The sequence below is a fragment of the Monopterus albus genome, unplaced genomic scaffold, assembly GCF_001952655.1.
Source record: "Monopterus albus unplaced genomic scaffold, M_albus_1.0 scaffold329.1, whole genome shotgun sequence".
NCBI classification, from domain to species: Eukaryota; Metazoa; Chordata; class Actinopteri; order Synbranchiformes; family Synbranchidae; genus Monopterus; species Monopterus albus.
The window spans coordinates 573012-593236 of record NW_018128209.1 but is presented as its reverse complement, the minus strand read 5'-3'; the positions used below and the strand labels follow the sequence as shown (position 1 = coordinate 593236).

At 39.5% G+C, this 20225-nt stretch overlaps 1 protein-coding gene across 4 annotated transcripts in view; it reads right to left on the bottom strand.

The window, feature by feature from the left end:
• Nucleotides 1-20225, bottom strand: part of csmd2 (CUB and Sushi multiple domains 2) — a 366263-nt gene that overhangs the window by 133091 nt on the left and 212947 nt on the right. For all 4 annotated transcript variants that reach the window (XM_020624534.1, XM_020624535.1, XM_020624536.1 and 1 more), the window contains 13 exons: nucleotides 16031-16213; nucleotides 12973-13163; nucleotides 12566-12701; nucleotides 10354-10548; nucleotides 8775-8913; nucleotides 5782-5969; nucleotides 4877-5065; nucleotides 4182-4298; nucleotides 3478-3693; nucleotides 2324-2512; nucleotides 1369-1538; nucleotides 1099-1255; nucleotides 791-982 (listed from right to left, as the gene is read on the bottom strand). In XM_020624534.1, coding sequence (XP_020480190.1) covers nucleotides 791-982; nucleotides 1099-1255; nucleotides 1369-1538; nucleotides 2324-2512; nucleotides 3478-3693; nucleotides 4182-4298; nucleotides 4877-5065; nucleotides 5782-5969; nucleotides 8775-8913; nucleotides 10354-10548; nucleotides 12566-12701; nucleotides 12973-13163; nucleotides 16031-16213 — 2262 coding nt within the window. The remainder of the gene's footprint in view (nucleotides 1-790; nucleotides 983-1098; nucleotides 1256-1368; nucleotides 1539-2323; nucleotides 2513-3477; nucleotides 3694-4181; nucleotides 4299-4876; nucleotides 5066-5781; nucleotides 5970-8774; nucleotides 8914-10353; nucleotides 10549-12565; nucleotides 12702-12972; nucleotides 13164-16030; nucleotides 16214-20225) is intronic.

The following is a 20225-nucleotide window of genomic DNA, read 5'->3' as shown; positions in this document are numbered from 1 at the left end:
TGTTAAGATGTTAATTATTGAATACGCCTTTACTCATTGTATGAAACATGCTTTTGTTTTGAAGGACATTGCTGTACATACTTCCGGGTTATGTAAGAGAGCAAGAGAGTGTGAGGATCACTTCTTGAGAGAAGGAGCATAGAAGAGAGCTCTTATTATTATTTTCCAGACTGATGCCATTTCAGACCCCATGTTAAATTGTATGTTTGTTGTAACAAAATAAACACGCCGGAGGAGGCTAAGCGTTAAAACAACGTCTCTTATTCCGAGCCAAAGGAGTAGACTGCGCACCCTGTCCAACAGATTGGACAAAAAATCTAACATCCGCATTCACGTACTGGAAGCGGTGCAGCCAAGAGAAATACTACGAAATGAAGAGAATAGACTGTTGGGAATAAATTAATACAATTTCATGGAACAAATATTAGATATATATTTCGGTTGTAAATGTAGGCCAGTGCTTCTAATAGTGTTTAGGCCAGCAGAGAAGGCCTTGCTGGCCCTGACGGCCCGCCACTGCTGTTAACACATGGCAATAATAATCTAACACTATAGCATAAAAGATATTACTGCATGTTTATAGAGATGTATCAATAGTTTCTTAAGTAAAAGTAATTTATAACACCAAAAAGTAGAAAACTGAACTTAATAAAATGCACTATAATGCAAAGGCATGACACCCAAACAGCAGAACCCAAAGCTATACTAGCAAATATAGAAATATGTCTGGCCAACTGCATGATCTCATATGATAAGCATTTATACTTTATCTGTGGAGCACCTGACTCACCAACACAGAGTGGGAGTGGGCTGTCCCATGCCCTTCTTTCCCCCCTCAGACAGGTGAGCACCTCGGGGCCTTTCAGGGTGTAGCCTGGATCACAGTTATATGACACAGTGCTCCCTGCAAAATGACCTTTGTCCTCTCGCTTGTAGCCAAACTGGGGAACACCTGGATCCTCACATTTCACCAGCTCAAAACCTTGATGAGACAGAGGGCAAAGTGAGGGAGGTACAAGGACAAGGATTAATTAAGCAGGGATGTGATTTTGTTGTAGCAGAGGCAACAAGGAGAGTTGATAAATGTGTGTTACTCACTAGTGAAGTGCAATTCAAAGCCTTTACTGGTGTTTTCTGTATTGCTGATGAGCTCCAGCCACATGGAGCTGGAGGTGGAGTTAAGTGTTGTGTCTAGTAACTCAGTGCCTGTAAAAACCCCTAGCAGACGAGCCTTGTTGCTGCTGCCATCAAAGACCTAGAAGAGAGGAGTATAAAACACCTGAATGAATCTCATCAGGTGTGCACACACACAAATTCTAACCAGACTGCAAACACACATGGGACGGCTATATGTCCCCATCCACTCACTTTGAGTATGTCATCCTCCTCCAGTCTGAAGTCCCGTGCTCGTAGCTGAATGCCTTTGCCAGGCTGTGTCTGGATAGAGTAGATGCACTCATGGTTGTTGCCATAGTAACCGGGGTAGTTGGGTGAAAGCAGCACCCCTTGCATGCCTGTCACGGATGAGCCGCATTCAGCTAGAGAACAAGAGGGTGAGCAGAGAAACAGACAGAGAGAGAGAAGAGAGAGGAAGGAAGAAGGTGGTGTTTTGGAGAGAGCAGAGGACATGTCAATCGCTATATGCTTGAAACTCAGAGTGTATTTATTCATGCCATCATGCATAGGGAGATGGGAGAGGTGATGGAGAGAATATGGTCACCGACTATACCTGAATGTTGAGTGGCACATCATCATAATCATACTGCAATCTGAATATGATTATCAGTAATTTTAGCTCTATTTGAAAATTGCATTTTCTGGATCACATTGGGCAATGATAAAAATAAAGGGGGGCTCAACATTTTTCTACAGAAAAATAGCTGTCGCAAATGACCCCAAACCTACGCATAATTGTAACTGTATAAATGCTGTGAGGTGAGATGAGGGGAAATGATGGAACTGTTTGGGAGAAGTCTGAAATAAAATGAAATGTTTTATCACTGTTGTCCTTCAAAGATCTGGATTTATCCAGAGGCAAGAAACAAAACAAACAAACAAACATTTTAGCTCTTTAATGACTTCTTCATTAGAGCTGATCTATATAATTTAGACAAAGTCAAAAAGGATCTTTCTGGGATGTTGTCCAATAAAGAGACAAAACAAATGGTAATGAAGAGAAATGAAATGGGAAATGCCTCGTCTTCAAACATGACTTATAGATTTGAACATTTATTAATGGGTAGGTGTGCCTGAAAGGGCATGGCATCTAGTGGGGATTACAGGCGGTATGACAAAAGCCAAAATAAAGCATGTGACCACCTACCAACACACCTTGGCAGAGGGGAGCTCCACACCCGCCTCCTGCCCCCTAAGCACACCACCCTGGCTGGACCCTCTAGTCGGTAACCTGGGAAACAGGAGAACATGAGGGTGTCACCCACTCCATACTGCAAGCCCTTTCGAGTACTGTACGGTGGGATTCCGGGATCCTCGCATGGCTCCAAATCATACTCTGGAGAAACAGAGAAAAAACAAAAGTTGTTAATGTACTGTAGCAATAAATAAAATAATAATTACAGTGCTATGTGGCTTTTATATTGGTACTTGTTTTTATTTCCTATCTACTAATACAACTTCCTATTCTGTAAATGTGTCAAAGACTAAATCTGTATCATTAAGACCTCTGCCATCATTTGAAAGGTTGGGAAATGGTTTCTGCTGATAATGGACAGTGAAACATACTTAGACCAATTTAATGTCTTACATCATAAACATCAGAAGCCTGAATGTCATATATCAAAATTATTAAAGCACCATGTGCCTTGGATAGGATATTGTAAGTAATAAAGCCTCAGAGTTCAAAGTTTCAGTCTGTCCATCATTCATACTGTAATTCATAATAGAAATAATAATAATGATGATTGAGATAGGTAGTATTTGGTATTTTAAACCGTGAGAAATACTATCAGATTTTGTAATATCTTTTTATGATGCCATGCTGTTCAAATCAAGGAACTCTGTGAAAGCAAAAAGAGGTGAAATGATGCTCTCAGCAGGTAAAGAGCCATCTGTGCTATATTCTAATTGATTCATTTCATTAAATTATTTGAAATTAATCAATTCTCTTCATGTCAGCCATTTTATTATATGCTCTCAAGAGCATGTCATTACATATTTCCAGAAGATATACTTAGATGATTATTTTCTGCTTTTTGGTATAACTTAATGAGAGCTATATATTGCTGTTTGTATCAACAGCCTACTGAAACAGACCCTTGTTATTAAAAAGTCAAAGGTCTCTGATCCACACACAGGAGCCTAAGATGTCCACTCTCAACATAAACCATAAGTGCTTAACATGCAGAATTTCCTTAACCCAGCCTCTCTGGCTTAGTCTCTTCTCAATGATTAGCATGGCACTTCTAGCTGTCCCTCTCTTCCTCCCTCAGTGTTTTGAATTACTAAATCCATTGTCACCAGCAAAAGTGATGTTGAACCCTTCATAGGAAACAGAGAAGTCGGAGAGAAAGCGGATCTGAGCTGTGTAGTTTCCAAACAGGCCTGCGCTGAGAGGCGGAGGCAAGGTGGAGCCTGTCAATCTCCATAGGGGCTGAGAGAAGCTGCCATTCTCTGTCACCAACAAATGGTCATGAGGGCTCTCAAGGTGGAAGGTGTGGAAGGTGAACTGGACACCTGAATGTGAGGAAGAAGAATCTGGTGTTAAAATGTGTTCTTTTCTATTGTTGATGTATAATCGGAAGATTCGGTGGTAGCTTTCTTATGTGAAGAAATAAAACATGACGTAACATTTTATTCAGCAGAGACATAGTTTTAACCATTTCAGACAAGAGTTTTTGGATTTATGTGAAACACATTAATGTCAGGTTAATACAACATCAATTCCTTGACTTCCTCTCCTACTACTTATCAAACACATTACGCCCACTCAGAGCAAACATTTGCAAATAAAGCTGTCAGTCTGATGTTAGCGTGCTACCAAAGGTGACATGACTGGAGATTTGTCCCTTGGTGCTGTAGCCCTAGGCTAGCCTCTCAGCGCTCCAGTTATACAGAGACAGCTTGTTCGGCTAAATAAAAGGGCCACTCAGTGGGGGAAATGACATGATAACGAAAACTGGATTTGACTGTTGCATGTGTTGACACATAATTTCTCTGCTAACCTTTGCCATGGGAGGTCTCAATTATCCATGTGCAATTCAGGTTGTGTGGGTAAAAGTCTGGAAAGCCAGGTGATAGAATGGTGCCGATGTTGCCCTGGATATAACCTCCGCATAATGCTGCAGATGCAGGGTGAATGGAAACGCAGGAGATGGATGAAGTAGAGAAATAACAAAAGAGCAGAGGCAAAATCAGATATGGCAAAGAAGACAGAAATAATATTTCCTCAAAAAAATTTGAAAATTCATCAGTGCATCTACTACAGTATGTGGTAAAATGCATTTTTCAAGTGGTGCTCTTCAAAATGACATAAAAAGGAGTGAGACATATCAATATTATTACAGACTGGGCAGAAATCAATGCAGTTTAAATATAATAATTTACAGAGGATGAAAAAGGAAAACATGAAGGATAAACTCCCAGTCATACATATAAAACATTAAATAATTATATTAATATGACACAGATACAGATTTTTTGGTCTAAAACAGCAGCTGTTTAAAGAAATGTCATTATCTTATATGGATTTTATAATAAGTCAGAAATATTTAGCAATTTATACATGATGCAATATAAAGCAAAATGTTCAAAGTGACTTCTTATGTTTCATCGGCAGTAACATACAAGAATAAATTTATGAATAGGATGCAATCTGGCAGACAAAAACTAATTTCTAGGTCAATATTATGTAACATACCATCACAACTAGGCAGGGGGCGGCTCCACTGAAAATTGGGTTCACATTCTAAAGGCTCTATGTCACTTAGTGTGTACCCCGAATCACAGCTAAATGTCACCAAAGCACCAACATAGAAGTCATTGCCGTGTCGTTGTCCATTGACAGGTATACCAGGGTCCACACAGTGATCTGACTGTAGCTGTAGTGCTGGAGAGAGTTGGAGACAAAAAGAGAAGAAGATACATATACAGAAAACCCACCTGCCTGCAGTGCAATTAGGCTTATGTAGTGTTTAATACGTCAAAGGCAATGTTCAAAGACAGTTTGAATTCCCGAAACAATCCTGATATATAATTTACACAAACATCCTTTTTCAATACCAGTGAGAAGTTTCAGAGCTCTTTTGTGCTCTACTTCGCATAGTTTCTGTGTGTAGCACTCATAGTGAATTACTGAAGCTTTGCAGAGATTTACACATTGGGACTGCCTTAAGGATTCAGTTACAGTATGACTGAAGAATGCTGTGTGGTAAGAGTGTGTACACATGCATATAACACTGAGCACAGCAATGTGTGTCAAGGCAGGGATATCTGACAGAAACATGTCACCCCATTTACTCTCTAATATTAGGTGTTCTAACAAGAATGTCCTCATTGGGAAACTGCTGACCTGTTGACACTGAATTTACAGGTAAAACTTGATAGCTTTTGCTAGTATGATGAACAAGGATTACTACTGTTGTCTCTGGTTTGGTCTGTATGTAATGGATATAACCTGACTCTCTGGTTTGGTCTGTATGTAATGGATTCATTCCTGTAAGGGTAGGTGCATGCTGAATGCCATTTCCTTATAAAATATCTATCCTGCATTTTTGGATATAGCTTTGCCATTGTGTTCAACTCCACAAGAGCCTACACCCTTACTTTCATAGCGAATACGGAAGCCAATGTCAGAGTGACTCTTGTCGGTGGAGAAGAGGAGATACAGGAAGTTGGAGGTGCTGATGAGGAACTGTGGAACCTGGGTGCCCTGGTAACTGCCAATCAGAGGCGAAGAGGGGAATCGTCCATCACGCACCTCAAGGACATCATAGTTGACCTCTGTGCGGAACCTAAGAACAGGAGACAAGGCATTTTTATTCATTGTGCATCTGTTAAATTTGCACGTTTCTTTGGAAATGAGCACTACCAAAGCATTTCAACTGATATGATAAGCATCTTAATTATCATCTGGCTACACCTTCTGTGCAACGACCATCTGTAGAGCCTGAGGTAGGTGTGTGATGCTGTTGCAGTATACTGAATGTGAGACACTCTTGCTTTGGGAGAGAGAGAAACTGGGTGCTAAGTATAATTTCTTATCTTTTCATTATTCTAGGTTGCGGCCAGCACCAGGCAACAGAAGCGCTGTGGAGTGTGTGGACCCAAGAAGGACAGAAAAAAGACAATATACATGCATATACAAGACATACATATGCAACACACACTCAAGAAGACTCTGCCTCTCGTGTGATGTATAGGTTTGTGTGTGCCAAAGAAAGGCAAGAATGTTGTTCTGATGAGTACACTGCACAAGGATGGGAAAATCTGTGGCCAAAAACCACAGATCATGTGATGTATAGGTTTGTCTGTGTTCAATGGGGCTGTGTTGTGTAGACCAAAATGGTTACTGTGTGTTCAGCTTGTGCTGTGCACAATGTTTGAAATATCCTGAATGTTTGAAATTACTGAGGTTCAAATAAAAATCAGCAGTTGTGAAAAATCTTGCTTCGTTTGTAAATTTTTTGTTATTTTTTTTTTCAATCGTCTAACAAAAAATTAGCATAACACAGTTTTAGGGCAGGTTTTCCAAATTTGGCCTTAATTAAAATCCTAGAAAAGAGACTGAAACCTGACTGAAGCTTATTCAGCTGCACACTCAACTAAACAAGATTCTGACAATTGAACAAATATTTCTAACTTTACATATCAGCACAGAAATATATTGCTAGAAAAAAAATAATAATAAGGGAACACTTAATCAACAAAGTTAAACACCAAGTACCAAGTGAGTTAAACTACCGCAACCCAGTCAGGTCACCCAGTTACTCCACGATGGCACATCTAGATGTACAGTTGCAAGAAGGTTTGCTGTGTCTCCCAGCACAGTCTCAAGCGCATGGAGGAGATACCAGGAGACCGGCTATCACACCATGATTTTGGTTTCCATTGACAGTTTTTATGTAATTTTGTTCTGAACAAATTATACGATGAACATTAATAAAGGTTTTCCACCTGAATAATTTGTTCATCAAGATGCAATGTGTGTGATTTAAGTGTTCCCTTAATTTTTTTGAGCTGTGTATTTTTAGCTTATTTATCTACAAGAACTCCTTAAGAATACCACTGCCGAAGGCCACAATGGGAAGAAAAAGCAACATTCAAACTTTTGACCAACATTTTGAAACTACAAGGGCTAAATTAAATTATTTCCAATTTGTACACATTGTGTTTTGGGAAATTAAGTTTACTGTGTGTTTCTTTGTTTGTGGCCAGAGAAACTTCATCTTCAAAACCATGAATAAATTGCTTAGCTTCAGAATTGTGTCAACTAAGTCAAGCAGTCTGTAATATATTATTGTTAAAAATTAAAGAGCAACAAACATGCTGTATTCATTTTGCATCATGTGCTATTGTGGCAGGGACAAGAATGAGATAGACTTGCAAAGATGGTCCCCAGTGAAACATTGACTGCATGTCTCTCTCTTTCTCTCAAAAATCAGGATAAATAATTTTCTCTCCCATCTCTCCTGTTCTTCACAGACCATCTCCACTTAAATGGCATGTGCATTGGTTGAGTTTCTTTGTCTGTATGTACAGTGTGTTGATGTGTGTATAAACCACAAGGGTAACGTGACAGAACTAATGTTTGCTACATTAGCAGTTTCATTACTTGTAAAATAAGCTACATTTTGCTATCTACTGTTAGCATTCACAATATTTACTCCCCAACCAAGTTATAGCCTACTTCATGTTCTTTGTGGAGACTAACCTTAATCAATGGCTGTAACTCCCATCCTGAGTTGACAGTACAGAGAAATATCCAGTCAACTGTTTGATTAGCTTGGCGATGCTGCCAGTCACACGAAATGTTGGTCCAAACACTGATTGTTGATTGACAGATTGATTTACCTTTCATTTTAATATCAAGTCACCTCATCGGGGGGTGGCTGTGGCTCACGAGGTAGGGCAGTCATCTCCTGACCAGCAAGTTGGTGGTTCAACTCCTGGTCTCCCCGCATGCCTAAGTGTCCCTAAGCAAGACACTGAACCCTGAATTGCTCCCGGTGGCTTGACTAGTGCCGGTGCGTGGCAGCCTGTCGTCATCGGTGTGTGAATGTTGTGTGTGAATGGGTGAATGGTGTATGATCTCCTGTAAAGCACTTTGGCCAGTGCAACACACTGTGAGAAAGCGCTATATAAAATACAGTCCATTTACCATTTCATATAACTCACCATTGTCTTTACATTAAATCCAATGTGTCTGTCTTTTACATTCATTCAGCTTAGGTGCTCCACAAAAACAATTAGGTGCTGCTCCTGTATTGTAAACTTTTCTATGGTAGCGAAAACCCTGCAAACTAAAAAGATATCTGCAGACTTTAAGGGAGTGGGGTATCAAATGAAAGCATCGATTTCAAGTTATAAGCACTTACTAGATAAAACAGTGTTATCCAAGATGGGGGTGAATATTAATGTGCAACAGATCTATTGCATTGCCTCAAGAAAGGAAAGATGAATGAAAGGATTTAAGAAAATGATGGAAAGCAGAGAGATGAATGAGCACATGCTGAAATTGTGAGAAGAATAATAACAAAAAAAAAATCAAGGTTGTTTTGAGTAAAAAAAAAAAGTGAAGCAGTTGCTGGGTGACTTACTTGTCAAAGATAATCTTGATGGGGTAGCCTGGAGGAGCCTCAATGATCCATTCACAGTTAAGGGCCTCCTTGTAGAGTTCTGGCCAACCAGGGGAAAGAATGATCCCACTGGGAGCCTTCAGATCTCCTCCACATGGGGCTAACAGAGGTAGAAGGAGAGAAAGAACACAACGGGACTGAATTGCAGCTTTCTCAGCTGGAATATGACAGGACTCATCCCATTTCTCTTATGGCCATAATGTAAATGGGTGATGGCTCACTTCAAGGTTAAGCACTCCTCCTAGCAACATGCCTGTTATTATAAGCATGTGTGTGTGTGCATGAACCCAAGTGAATGCATTACTGCATGTTTCCTCCCCTGTGCTGCTGTCTTTAAATCTGTCATCAAACTCCTCATACAAAGGTGTCACTATTATACATGTCAAACAGAGAAAATACCTTTGATCGCTAGTACAAAAGCCACTTGAGCACAGTGACCCCTCAGCCCCTCCCTCATCTCGGTTACTGTTCACTTTGCTGTGCATCCCTTTAACTGCCTTAACCAGAACCCCCAGACACAGAGGAGGGCTTGCAGTGCAGGCTCCTCACTCCCTTTGAAGTAGAATGATTTAATCAGCCAACTCAGCATACTGAAGGACATCTATAAAACGCATTATGCTACAAACGAAGGGGTATGATAGATGGTCTTAGAGGAATACAAAGCTGCCGTGGCACACAGGGAGGAGTGACAAGTTATATTAATAGTTTCTCCTTTGTGTATCATGAATAGTGAACCTGATTAGGCTCCTTGGAGTCTTAGCCACACCTATACTGAATATGTTATGCTGCTGGCTTTCAAGAACCTTAGCTATTTTATTTTAACTTTGCCAGTTATATTTGCCTTTTATGGTTTGCACAGTATCTATGCAGCATCAAATACTTGAAAGAACAAAGCTTCTAACATCATCACCAGCCTCAATTCAGATCTCAATCTTTGAAATGAAATTCTAAGGCATTATTACTTATTAATTTATTACATCAGCATCAATTGTAAAATAAATGGAATGAATGCAGTTTAAGAGAGGTAGCAATTCCTTTTTCAGACTGATTTCTGGTACAACAATACTATAATCAGTTTTAATGTGCTGGAATGTACATTAAAACATACATTATGTAATTTTATCAGTTCATAAGCTATAACAGAGTGGACACTGAGCTAATGGGGTGTAGACCATGGGGCAAATGCTTTCAGAAGAAAAGATGAGCACATCTGCCTCTTAATGGCTTAAATTCTCTGCATATTTACCATGGTGGGTGTTGAGGCACAAACTAACTATGCCAACTCCAAAACAAATTAATCAATAAATAACTTCCCAGTGGGGATATTGAATTAAAAAACATAAAAAAAACATGAAATGAATCACACTCAGCTTTTATGTTTACACCCAATACTAAAAGTTGTGTCAGTAAATCTAAGGATGATATATTTCATATACCAATATGTCCCCAACACTAAGCTTAAAAAATAAATAAATAAATAAACAAACTTTTACTGACTGAGATGAAGCTGCTGTTATGAGAGGTAACCCCTTCCACCCACCTTCACAGCGGGGAACAGCATTGTCCCACACGACGTTGCCATCCTTGAGAATGCAAGAGATGGTCTGGGAGCCGTGGGTCTTAACAAAGCCCTCCTCGCATAGAAATGAAATAGAGCTGCCCAGCTGAAGGCTGTCACCAAAGCGTTTCCCATTAACTGGGACACCTGGATCTGGGCACTCATTGTGGCGAAATGCTATTGGAAATGCAGAGAAGTGATGTGGTTATTGTGAAGGAGAAGACAAAGGTGGAAGATGACTGTACAGTAAATGTTAAAAAACAAAAATGCAAATAGCAAGTGAGTACAATACAAAAAAGTGCAGAAAACTGTTTTTAAAATGCAATTTCTTAAAACTTGTTTGATGAAGTGTTTTCCAAATGAATTAACATTTAACTTTATTGAAACCATTAAAGACAAACTGAATACTTGTAATTCTGCTGATATTAATCTTTGTCACATTACATTTTCTATGCAATGATGCTAATTTTCATGAAGATTCTAAAATAATTAAAGTTTCTCATTCTACTGTCAGCATTTATCAATGCCAGCATGTAACAAGAATAAATTTGTTTCACTTAGTGAGTCACATCGATTCATCCTGCTGCAGAGTAATTCTAGGGGGTGGAAAACCACACTGTATACAGATCATCAGTGGCAGATAACATTGCTGAATGATATGTGAAGAAAACAAACAAGGAGCACTCTTTTCATACATCCTCAAAATTTTATCTATCAGACTTTTCAGCGAGTGAAAGACCATAAACAAATACCACAAAAACAGGCATACCCCGGATCAAGGCACGTAAACAAATACATCACCTGCACCACTATCTTGCTCACTCTCACTCTCGTACACACAGACAAGTAGGTGACACAGTAGATGTTGATAAATTCCTCTTCTGTATCCACTGGACCCAAACAGGGTGCCAGACACATCTCATTCATCATGATCATTTTGTTTATTAATGTGCCAAAAATACCCTCAATAGAGTTTGGCATGTCCTTAATTAACAAGAATTATGGAAGTTGTCTGCTCAGCCCCACAACCTCCTAAACACAGCTCCTGCAGTTAGATGACACAGTTCTTAGAAACTAGCCATCATCTTCAATTAACTACTCTTGACATTCATTCACTATACTGCACTGGTAATTTATCTATTTGTCTAAATGGCTAATTAATGCATTAGCCATCCTGTGTTGCCCATATTGTGGCTTTACAGAGGCATCTGGGTTAGGACTGATGACATATCTTCAAATGCCATGGCCCAAATACATTCTGACTAGGTTATGGTACTATTTTAGCTACATGTGCTGTCTTATGGGTCTGTGTGGTTTGGGCAGTTCAATGTGCATGACACAAAAAATAACATACCTCATTACCTACTGTAAATAAATATTGTTACTATTGTTGATGATATGCTTTCAAGAAGCTAAATACCAATATTCCCATATAATACTGTGACAGACTCAGGGTGAGAAGTACAGATGAGAGCAAATGAAAACAACAAACTGTAAAAATAAAAATAACATTTTATCCCTTGCAATAAAGTGAATTATGTCTTATGGAGAGGAACTTTCCAACAGCATCTTAACTATCTATGAAAGAGCTTTGTGGTTTTATAAGGTTAAGATTAGACATGTTGTATGGAGATAATTACTTTGGAATATGAGAAAATCAAAGATCAGGCTCATTACACAATAATGTATAAGTATTAAGTGCAATAATCCTGCTACCAAACTCTCACGGGAAAGTACTGTAGATCCATGAAATGAGTTTTCCAGCATGCAGCCAAGGTGCACTGCATCTGAATATACTGTAAAACCCATCTGGAATTTCCTTAGAAGTCAGCAGCTGCCCAGAATAGAATATAATGAGCACTGCCACCAATGTATCTGTCAGGTAAGCATGTGGCTTCTTTGTTTCAGTTTTATTTAGATGTTGGGTCTCTATTTAGACAATAAAGACAGGGATGTTGTCATTTCTTTGTGGGACTGTGTGTGTGTGTGTGTGTGTGTAAGGAACATGTTGCTGCTGGATGAGTTTATGGAGTCTGTGGGAGACAGGCACATAGATATGGTGAATGATTCATGAGGTCTATCACATACACACACATACCTGCATGCACAAACAATCTAGAATACAAAGCATCCAGTAAGGGTGGGCTCCTGTGATAAGCTTTAAAGACTTCCCTTCATCTCATTCAATGCTTACTTGTAAAGGTGATGTTAAAGCCTCTGTCTGTATAAGTGTGGTCAGTCTGGAACTCCAATCGTGCCACATGGGCACTAGTTGTTATTGGAGCAGGCAGGACATCACCAGAAAAAGTACCCAGGATAGGAGACTCAGCCTGAGAAAGGCAGATAAAGGTTTTCTGATGAGATTGAAGACATCATAAACTAAAATGGAAAAAAGTAAACAACTCCTACAGTGAAGTAGACAGATACAATGACTAGCAAGTTCAATGGCACTCAAAGAAAGGATGTTTAGATTGCACGCATAATTATACAGGCTGCTCTTCCTACTGACAAGCACACCGCGTGATGGACAAGTCAATAGATGAAGTTGCACAAAGAGTTATTCAAAGTGTCTGAGGACAACAGCTTATAATTCAAGACTACCTTTCCCCCATCCTTGATGGAGAGGAAGTCAAACTGTTTCTCCATGCTGAGGTCGTTGAAGGCCAGATTGATTCGGCTCTCAGGGTTAGTGATGATCAGCCACACACAGTGCATATTGTTTCCATACTCCTGGGGGTAGTTCGGAGACAACAGCACCCCGGATGGAGTGGTAAAGTTGAAGAAACAGGAAACTGTAAGAGTGAGAAATATTGATGGACAGAAAGGGAGAGGAAAAGAAATAAAACAAAGCAACATAAAATGAATATTGTTTACAAGGATGAAAAAATAAATTCCATTTATTTTTGCTGACTACAAGATGCAGTGTGATTTGATTCATTTTATTGAATCTGTCCAAAAGCTACCTCACATCCCACATTTTGTAGACATCTAGCAGATCAAGGAGGAAGTCATATATCAAAAGACATCTGTATAACCACTAGTTTGTTGTGTTGTAGCACAAGCACATATAGGTGTAGAAAGACTTTAATCCTAAATCAGATTTTTAAGCTTCTGCATCACTGCAAGTATTGTATGGGAACATGCGTCTGTCATTTGGAGAGTGTTGTATAGCTGTTGCATTTATACTTGTGCGAACATTAATGTTCTAAGTGGGGGTGCTCAAACAGCAAAGTACAGAAAAGAAGAAGAAGAAAAAGAAATTAAAAAAATGGAAATGGTAGAGATTTTGACCCAGATTCAAAGCTGTTATAATATTCATCCAATGGCTGGTATTATGCCACTTTTTTAAGTGTTGATAGAGTAACCATTTAGACTGAGAATAGGTGGTGAGCCTAACCAAGTGATGCCAACTTGCTCCGATGTTCTCAGAGATGTGAATACCCACTAGCAGAGCAATTAGCAGGAAGCCACCTCTCCGTCAGAGCAGAGTCAGATCAACCAATCGGTGTGCGGAACGCACAGCTCCACACGATGTGTGGTTGAGATTTGGGAGGTGTGCACATTAGACCATCTGCAACATCAGCAACCTACATTTACCCATAAACCCCTTTGCTGCATAGGTGTGTGTCAATGCCTACAAGTAGCTGCAAACAAGTATAAATTAAGCTTTAGAATGGCTCACTGGAAATGAAAAAATATATATATTTGAATGAAATAAAAGTTGCCAATAAAACCAGATAACAAAATAAGCTTGTGGTTTATTGTGACAACATTGTACTTTCTACCCAATTCTCAACTTGCCAGTCTGAGCATCCTCAATAAGGCTGAATTTAGAAAGCACGATTTACTATGAGAGGTATTAGAAGCAAACATAAAACCATTATTTGTCAGGAGGTGTCAGCTATAAACAACATCTCATTCAAGCAAGTCTTACGGAATGAAAATGGGGGTAAAAGCCAACAGTTCAAAATATGTAACCGTAAAAATCATTGTTCCCAATAAATGTCTAGTGAAAAGATATGTGTTGGTGATTAAAATGAAAAATGATCTCATCTCCCAGAATAACTACTATCAAGACTGTCATTTAATCCCAGTTGCACCAGTGGATATGCTTTAAAAGCAACATCAGAATACCTTAACATTACTGGACAGATGTAGCCTTCCTTGAAAATGAGACTTTATGTTATCATTTCAACCACTGCCCTTAGTTGGCTAATTATATGGCCTATATTCCAGCTGCTGAGATGTACTGATTGCCAGGAGATGACAGGAGTCTGCACATTTTTCATGGGTTGGTGTTTCAGGTCAAAGCCTATGCCTGTTTATGAATGTTAACCTTGGGCATGTTTCCTGGAATATGTATAAATCTGTTTAGGTAAGACTATGTATGTGACTGACAGTGTTTGTGTGAAAGACAGTTCTTTTCCATTTCAAGCTTAACACCAAGACCAACAAGAATAGCTATGTTCCAAGTAGAAGAAGAACCATGGAAATGGTTTAAGTGATATCTGTAACATGACCTGTTTCTTGGTCACTGACATAAAATACAAAACGACTAGCACTGCCAATCAGCCTAACCTGCATCTATTTAGACTGTGGGAGGAAGCTCGAGTACCTAAAAAAAAACGACACAGGCATGGGGATAAAGGCCCCAGTTGACCGCATGGTTCAAAGCCAGAAGCTTGTGGCTGTGAGGTGACAGGGCAAACCACTGCACCACTATACCACCCACAAATGCACATTAGATAAACATTTAATTATGCAATAATCCATATTGGATTTGTACCTAATACTGATGTTTAAATATGAAACCATTCAAAGGGAGTGCAGAAACAAGCCTTGAATAGTATGATTCTTGGCCTCTGCTGAGATCTAAGAGTGCTTCTCCTTTCTCCCTCTTCTTGCACTGATATGGTTAGAATCACTGCTACTGGTTATTGGTACTGTACGCACTGCAGCAGGCAGCTAAACTGAATGTGTTCTGACATAACTGTTGTCACTTTGCTGCCCTATGTGAGGAAGTGAAAAAGGGTTGATAAGCTTTAGGATCAGTCTGTTTAAATTAGTGTCACTTAAAAAAATGGTATAAGCACTGTGTTTACTTTAATAAATAGGAGATATAAATAAATGTCCATAATAACTAATACACATGCAAACAAACAATTAGTCAGTGAATGTTAAAGAAAGCACATTATACTATTAAAATGATCAACTTCAGAGGCAAAGACAAGCTGCAACGTGTCAAATGTTAACAAAATAAATATAGTCCTGTAGCCAAACTGACCCTTGTGTCTGCATCTTCTGTCATTAGGTCCAGTGACATTTATGTAGACACTGAAGCTTTTAGTCCACTCTATAATCTCATCAATAATAAAACAGTGGGCATTATAGAAATAGCCAGCTCTCTCTTCCATTTCCCCTGCACCATCTACACCAACTTTCTCACTCTCTGGGTTTGTCTTTCATGACCTTAATTAGCAAATAAACCCTACTATTGTTTTAAAATCCACAGCCTCTGCTAAGCAAACTGTTGGGATAATCTGACCATTTATTATGCAGCTCTCCCTGCACTCTTCTACACAAACACACAAAAGACACAAGGACAGTGTCGTACTCATGCACATAGTGTACAAACAGCATAAGGCATCCAAGGACTTACAAACACAGCTGGGTTTCTTAGCCGACCACTGGTTGTTTTTCTGACAGGTGATGTTCTTCTTCCCAACCAGTTCAAAGGCAGGCAAGCACTCAAAGTACAGTCTGTCCCCGTGACGAAAACCTGTCCCCTCTCTTTTGCCATAAGCTGGGATTCCAGGATCACCACAGCTGCCTTGGTCAATTTCTGTTTAGGTAAAAGGAAACAGAGAATTTACAATATGCAAAATCGACATTGTTAAGTTATTTCAAGCAGTGAATCATGAATGAGGTTTAAATTTCTATTACCCTATAAGATAGCAAAGGTATAAACTTAAAGGTCACAATTTAATTAGCACAAGCCATTTTCCTGACTGTCCTCTACACAAAATAGAAAAATAGAAGGAACAACCATAGTGGCCTTTTAACTCAAGAAGTGTATTTTCTATTTCCAAAGCTTGAGAACAAGCCATCTAAACTCAAGGTTAGCACTGGCTGTAGCTTTCAGCAGATGTTAACAAGATGAAACTCCACACAGCTTATCAGAAGTTAGAGTATCACACATCAAGTCAAATAGTGCTGTTTCTCATTAATTCTAGTATCATGTAAATGTGTTAACATAGTGGTACTGTACAGTACTGATTTCTGATCCTAAAACATGACCAAAGTCCTATGCTGGCCACCCAAAATCCATTTCAATAAATCCAATTGATTTATTTTAATATTTCTTTTGCTGTCTAAGGAAACCTTCATGAATAGTGCATTCATGTGCAGTCGTATAGAGTAGAAAAAAATACTAAAATTGATACCTGGATGAATAATGGATATTGATGGAATATCTACATGTACAGTAAAGTGACTTGTCTGGGATTTGTTTAACTTTGCTCAGTATAAAGGCAGGAAATACAGTAGGCAAAACATATAAACTAAATCAAAGCCAGCAATTCCTTGCAAGAACAACAAATGTCTTATGTATCACTTGTATCATTTTTATTGAATGTTAAAATATTGACACTCTGAAGGAATAGTTCCCACAGCTTAGTCTTGAGATGATTTTCATCATTTTTTTCTTTTAACTTAATTTTCATTTTCTGGCACAACAGACTATGACTGCTAGATCAGATGATGTATTGCATGTGTTACGGTTTAGTCCCCTGCACCAGGAGGGTGAGGGAGAACTGAGGTTGGACTCAAGGGTGCTGACCCAGGCGCTAGTAAAAAAAGGTGGTTTTAACGGTGGGAATCACAAAAAGGGACAGAGTCAATGAACACATACAACCAGGGCTGGGAAAAGATGGCTGAGGAGAACAGGACAACCAAGGGAGTAGACAGACTAACGGCAGGAACCAGGAGAGGAGGACGATGAGGATGGATAGGTGAAAAAATAAGAGGGTGGCAAGCGACCAAAGAAAACAACAGCACAGGAAGTGTCAGCGTTGAATTCTACGTACACATCGCTAAGCTTGTAGAAACAAAACATGCAAAGAGGTCCACAGCACAGAAACTGTCAGCGTGGCCTTCTGTAAATGTATAACACAAAACAACATAACCAACGTACAAAATGCAATCCACAGCACAGGCACTGCCAGCGTGGAAAACAAAATGAGGTATGATACATACCACGACTATAGGTCTGTTACGGGGTATGCACGTTAGGTAAGTTAATGCTCCCGCGAAGACGGCGCGTCTGCCAGAGGTATAAATAAGGAGTACGGTAACCAGCAGGATGCACCCCAGCTGTGCGCACCGACAAACAAGTCACTAATAATGAAATGCAACACAGCTGAGGTGCAGATCCCGCAGGATCGAGAGAGCAGAGGAGAGAAAGGTCGCGCCGAGCGGACCTGACAGCATGTCAGGATGGTGGTCCATCATTGGATCACAAGTCAGATTTTGGTCAGACTGATTTGGCCAACAGCACCTTAAGAATAATATACTTGAACAATAGAAAAATGTGCCACTTATGCTTGTTCTAAGTCACTGTAACATTCCAACTTGAGGGACTTATTAACCAGATGTGTGGAGGCCAGGTCCAGGACTGAGTGCACCTGTCCAGCTCTGTCACCTCTAAGATAAAAAGCAATCTGAAAGAGTTTGTTATGTACATGTCCCTTACAGTAGCATAGGTTGGCTAATACATCCCCAGGTACAGAGTGTCATAAATCCGGTCATTATGACATTAATCCTCTCTTAGCTAACTCTGAATAAGAAACATGACATCAAAATTGACATAATGTTCCTATTGTTACACATTAAATATTTTCATAGTTTCATTTGCCACCAATGGTATTTACTGTGTCTCTACCCTCCCTCCAAAAAGGGATTAATTAATCTTGCAAACCTCTCTCTTTCAGCATCCTTCTTTGTCTTTCCCACTTTCTTCTCTCCCTTTAATGCGTGACAAATGTTCTTGCTTTGGAAGCTGAGGCGAGCACTTTCATGCACACACACAAACACCCACCTCATGACCACCCTTTTTCCTTAAAACCACCCACGCCAATTTCATTACCGCAAGATTTATGCACAGATCTTTCTTTCACTCACTCTTCTTTGGCTTTTCTGAGGTTGCAGATTGCAGATGCTGAGGCATCCAAATGGGAGAAGCACAGAGAGCGAACAAGCCCATCCATCCAGGAAACAATGGCAGGACCCAATACAATCTTAAATCACACTAGGGGTGATGCTGGGTATAAATCCATACTCAGCCCCAATGATGATCATCATTTAGAACACATAGCGAGAAGCTCACTGCAGTTTAAATGTATAGCTGTCCTGAAGCAGTCTCATTTACAAGACAGCTCATTGATCTTAATGGAAGCCACCTTTAAAAGAAGATTTTAAGGTGAGTCTGAGAGAGAATTAAAAGGAAAATTAACAAAAGGGATGTATAAAATCCGACAAAAGCACATCTAGAAGAATAAACTAGTCCTAAGACAGACACAAGACATGCACAGAATCATACAATCACTTGTTTGTCAACAAACTCAATGACAAACTCCAAGTCCTCTAAAAGACCGTTCTGCCTCATGGATCCCTACAGTTACAACTTTAGGGAAAATGGAAGTAATAAATAAGAGCCCTTTGACATGTGCCTGTACAATTGTGAATATATGTGTTTCATAGATTGTATCTGTCTTTTGAAATACATGTGTTTGTGAATGTTTCGTAAATGTGTTTCTATGTATAGTACCTGGGAAATGTTTGAACACACTTTTCCCATTTAATTCAATAGAAAACCGTGCCTAAACCTTTGCATATGCTGTGTAGTAGAGATCATCTTATACAACAAATGCACAGAGGCAGGAGTGAATGAAACAGCATTTCTGTCTGTTTAACATTCCAGAGTAATCCAAGCACTATAATGGGACTCAGACTCACATTACTGTCAGCAGCTACACTGCAATCTCCTAAGGCCTGTGACAACCAATGTACTGAAATAGGCTATTTTATTGGTATTACCCAATGTCATACGATGTCTCGGTGCGCTTTATGGGCCCACATTTTCCACCACCATGTCAAAGCCTGATATGTGAAGTATCTACAGCAGAGCAGCAGAATTCAAGCACTGACAATGATATTTTTTTCAACAGATGGTGACACATGGCACAACATGTTCAACTTTAAACTCAACAGTCTGAATAGGGTCAAAAGCATCCACCGATACTGAAGAAAAAAAATACAAAGGACATGACCTCTGTTTACTCAGTGTTAGCTACTGTCCTGTTGGTCTATGCATTTGCATATAGGTGGAAATAAATCCAAATGCTTGAAATTACAGGCAACCAGTGTCAGTACAAAATACAAGAGTGGTTGGGTTCAGACCTACGCATGTGCATTAACACCAATTTTGTCTGCATCATTAGAATTTCAATTGAAAGATTGTGTTCCCACAGCTTAGTCTTGAGATGATTTTCATCATTTTTTTCTTTTAACTTAATTTTCATTTTCTGGCACAACAGACTATGACTGCTAGATCAGATGATGTATTGCATGTGTTACGGTTTCCCCTCACCATGAGGGTGAGGGAGAACTGAGGATGGACTCAAGAGTGCTGACCCAGGTGCTGGTAAAAAAACAGGTGGTTTATTGGTGGGGATTACAAAAAGGGACAGAGTCAATGAACACATACAACCAGGGCTGGGAAAAGATGGCTGAGGAGAACAGGACAACCAAGGGAGTAGACAGACTAACGGCAGGAACCAGGAGAGGAGGACGATGAG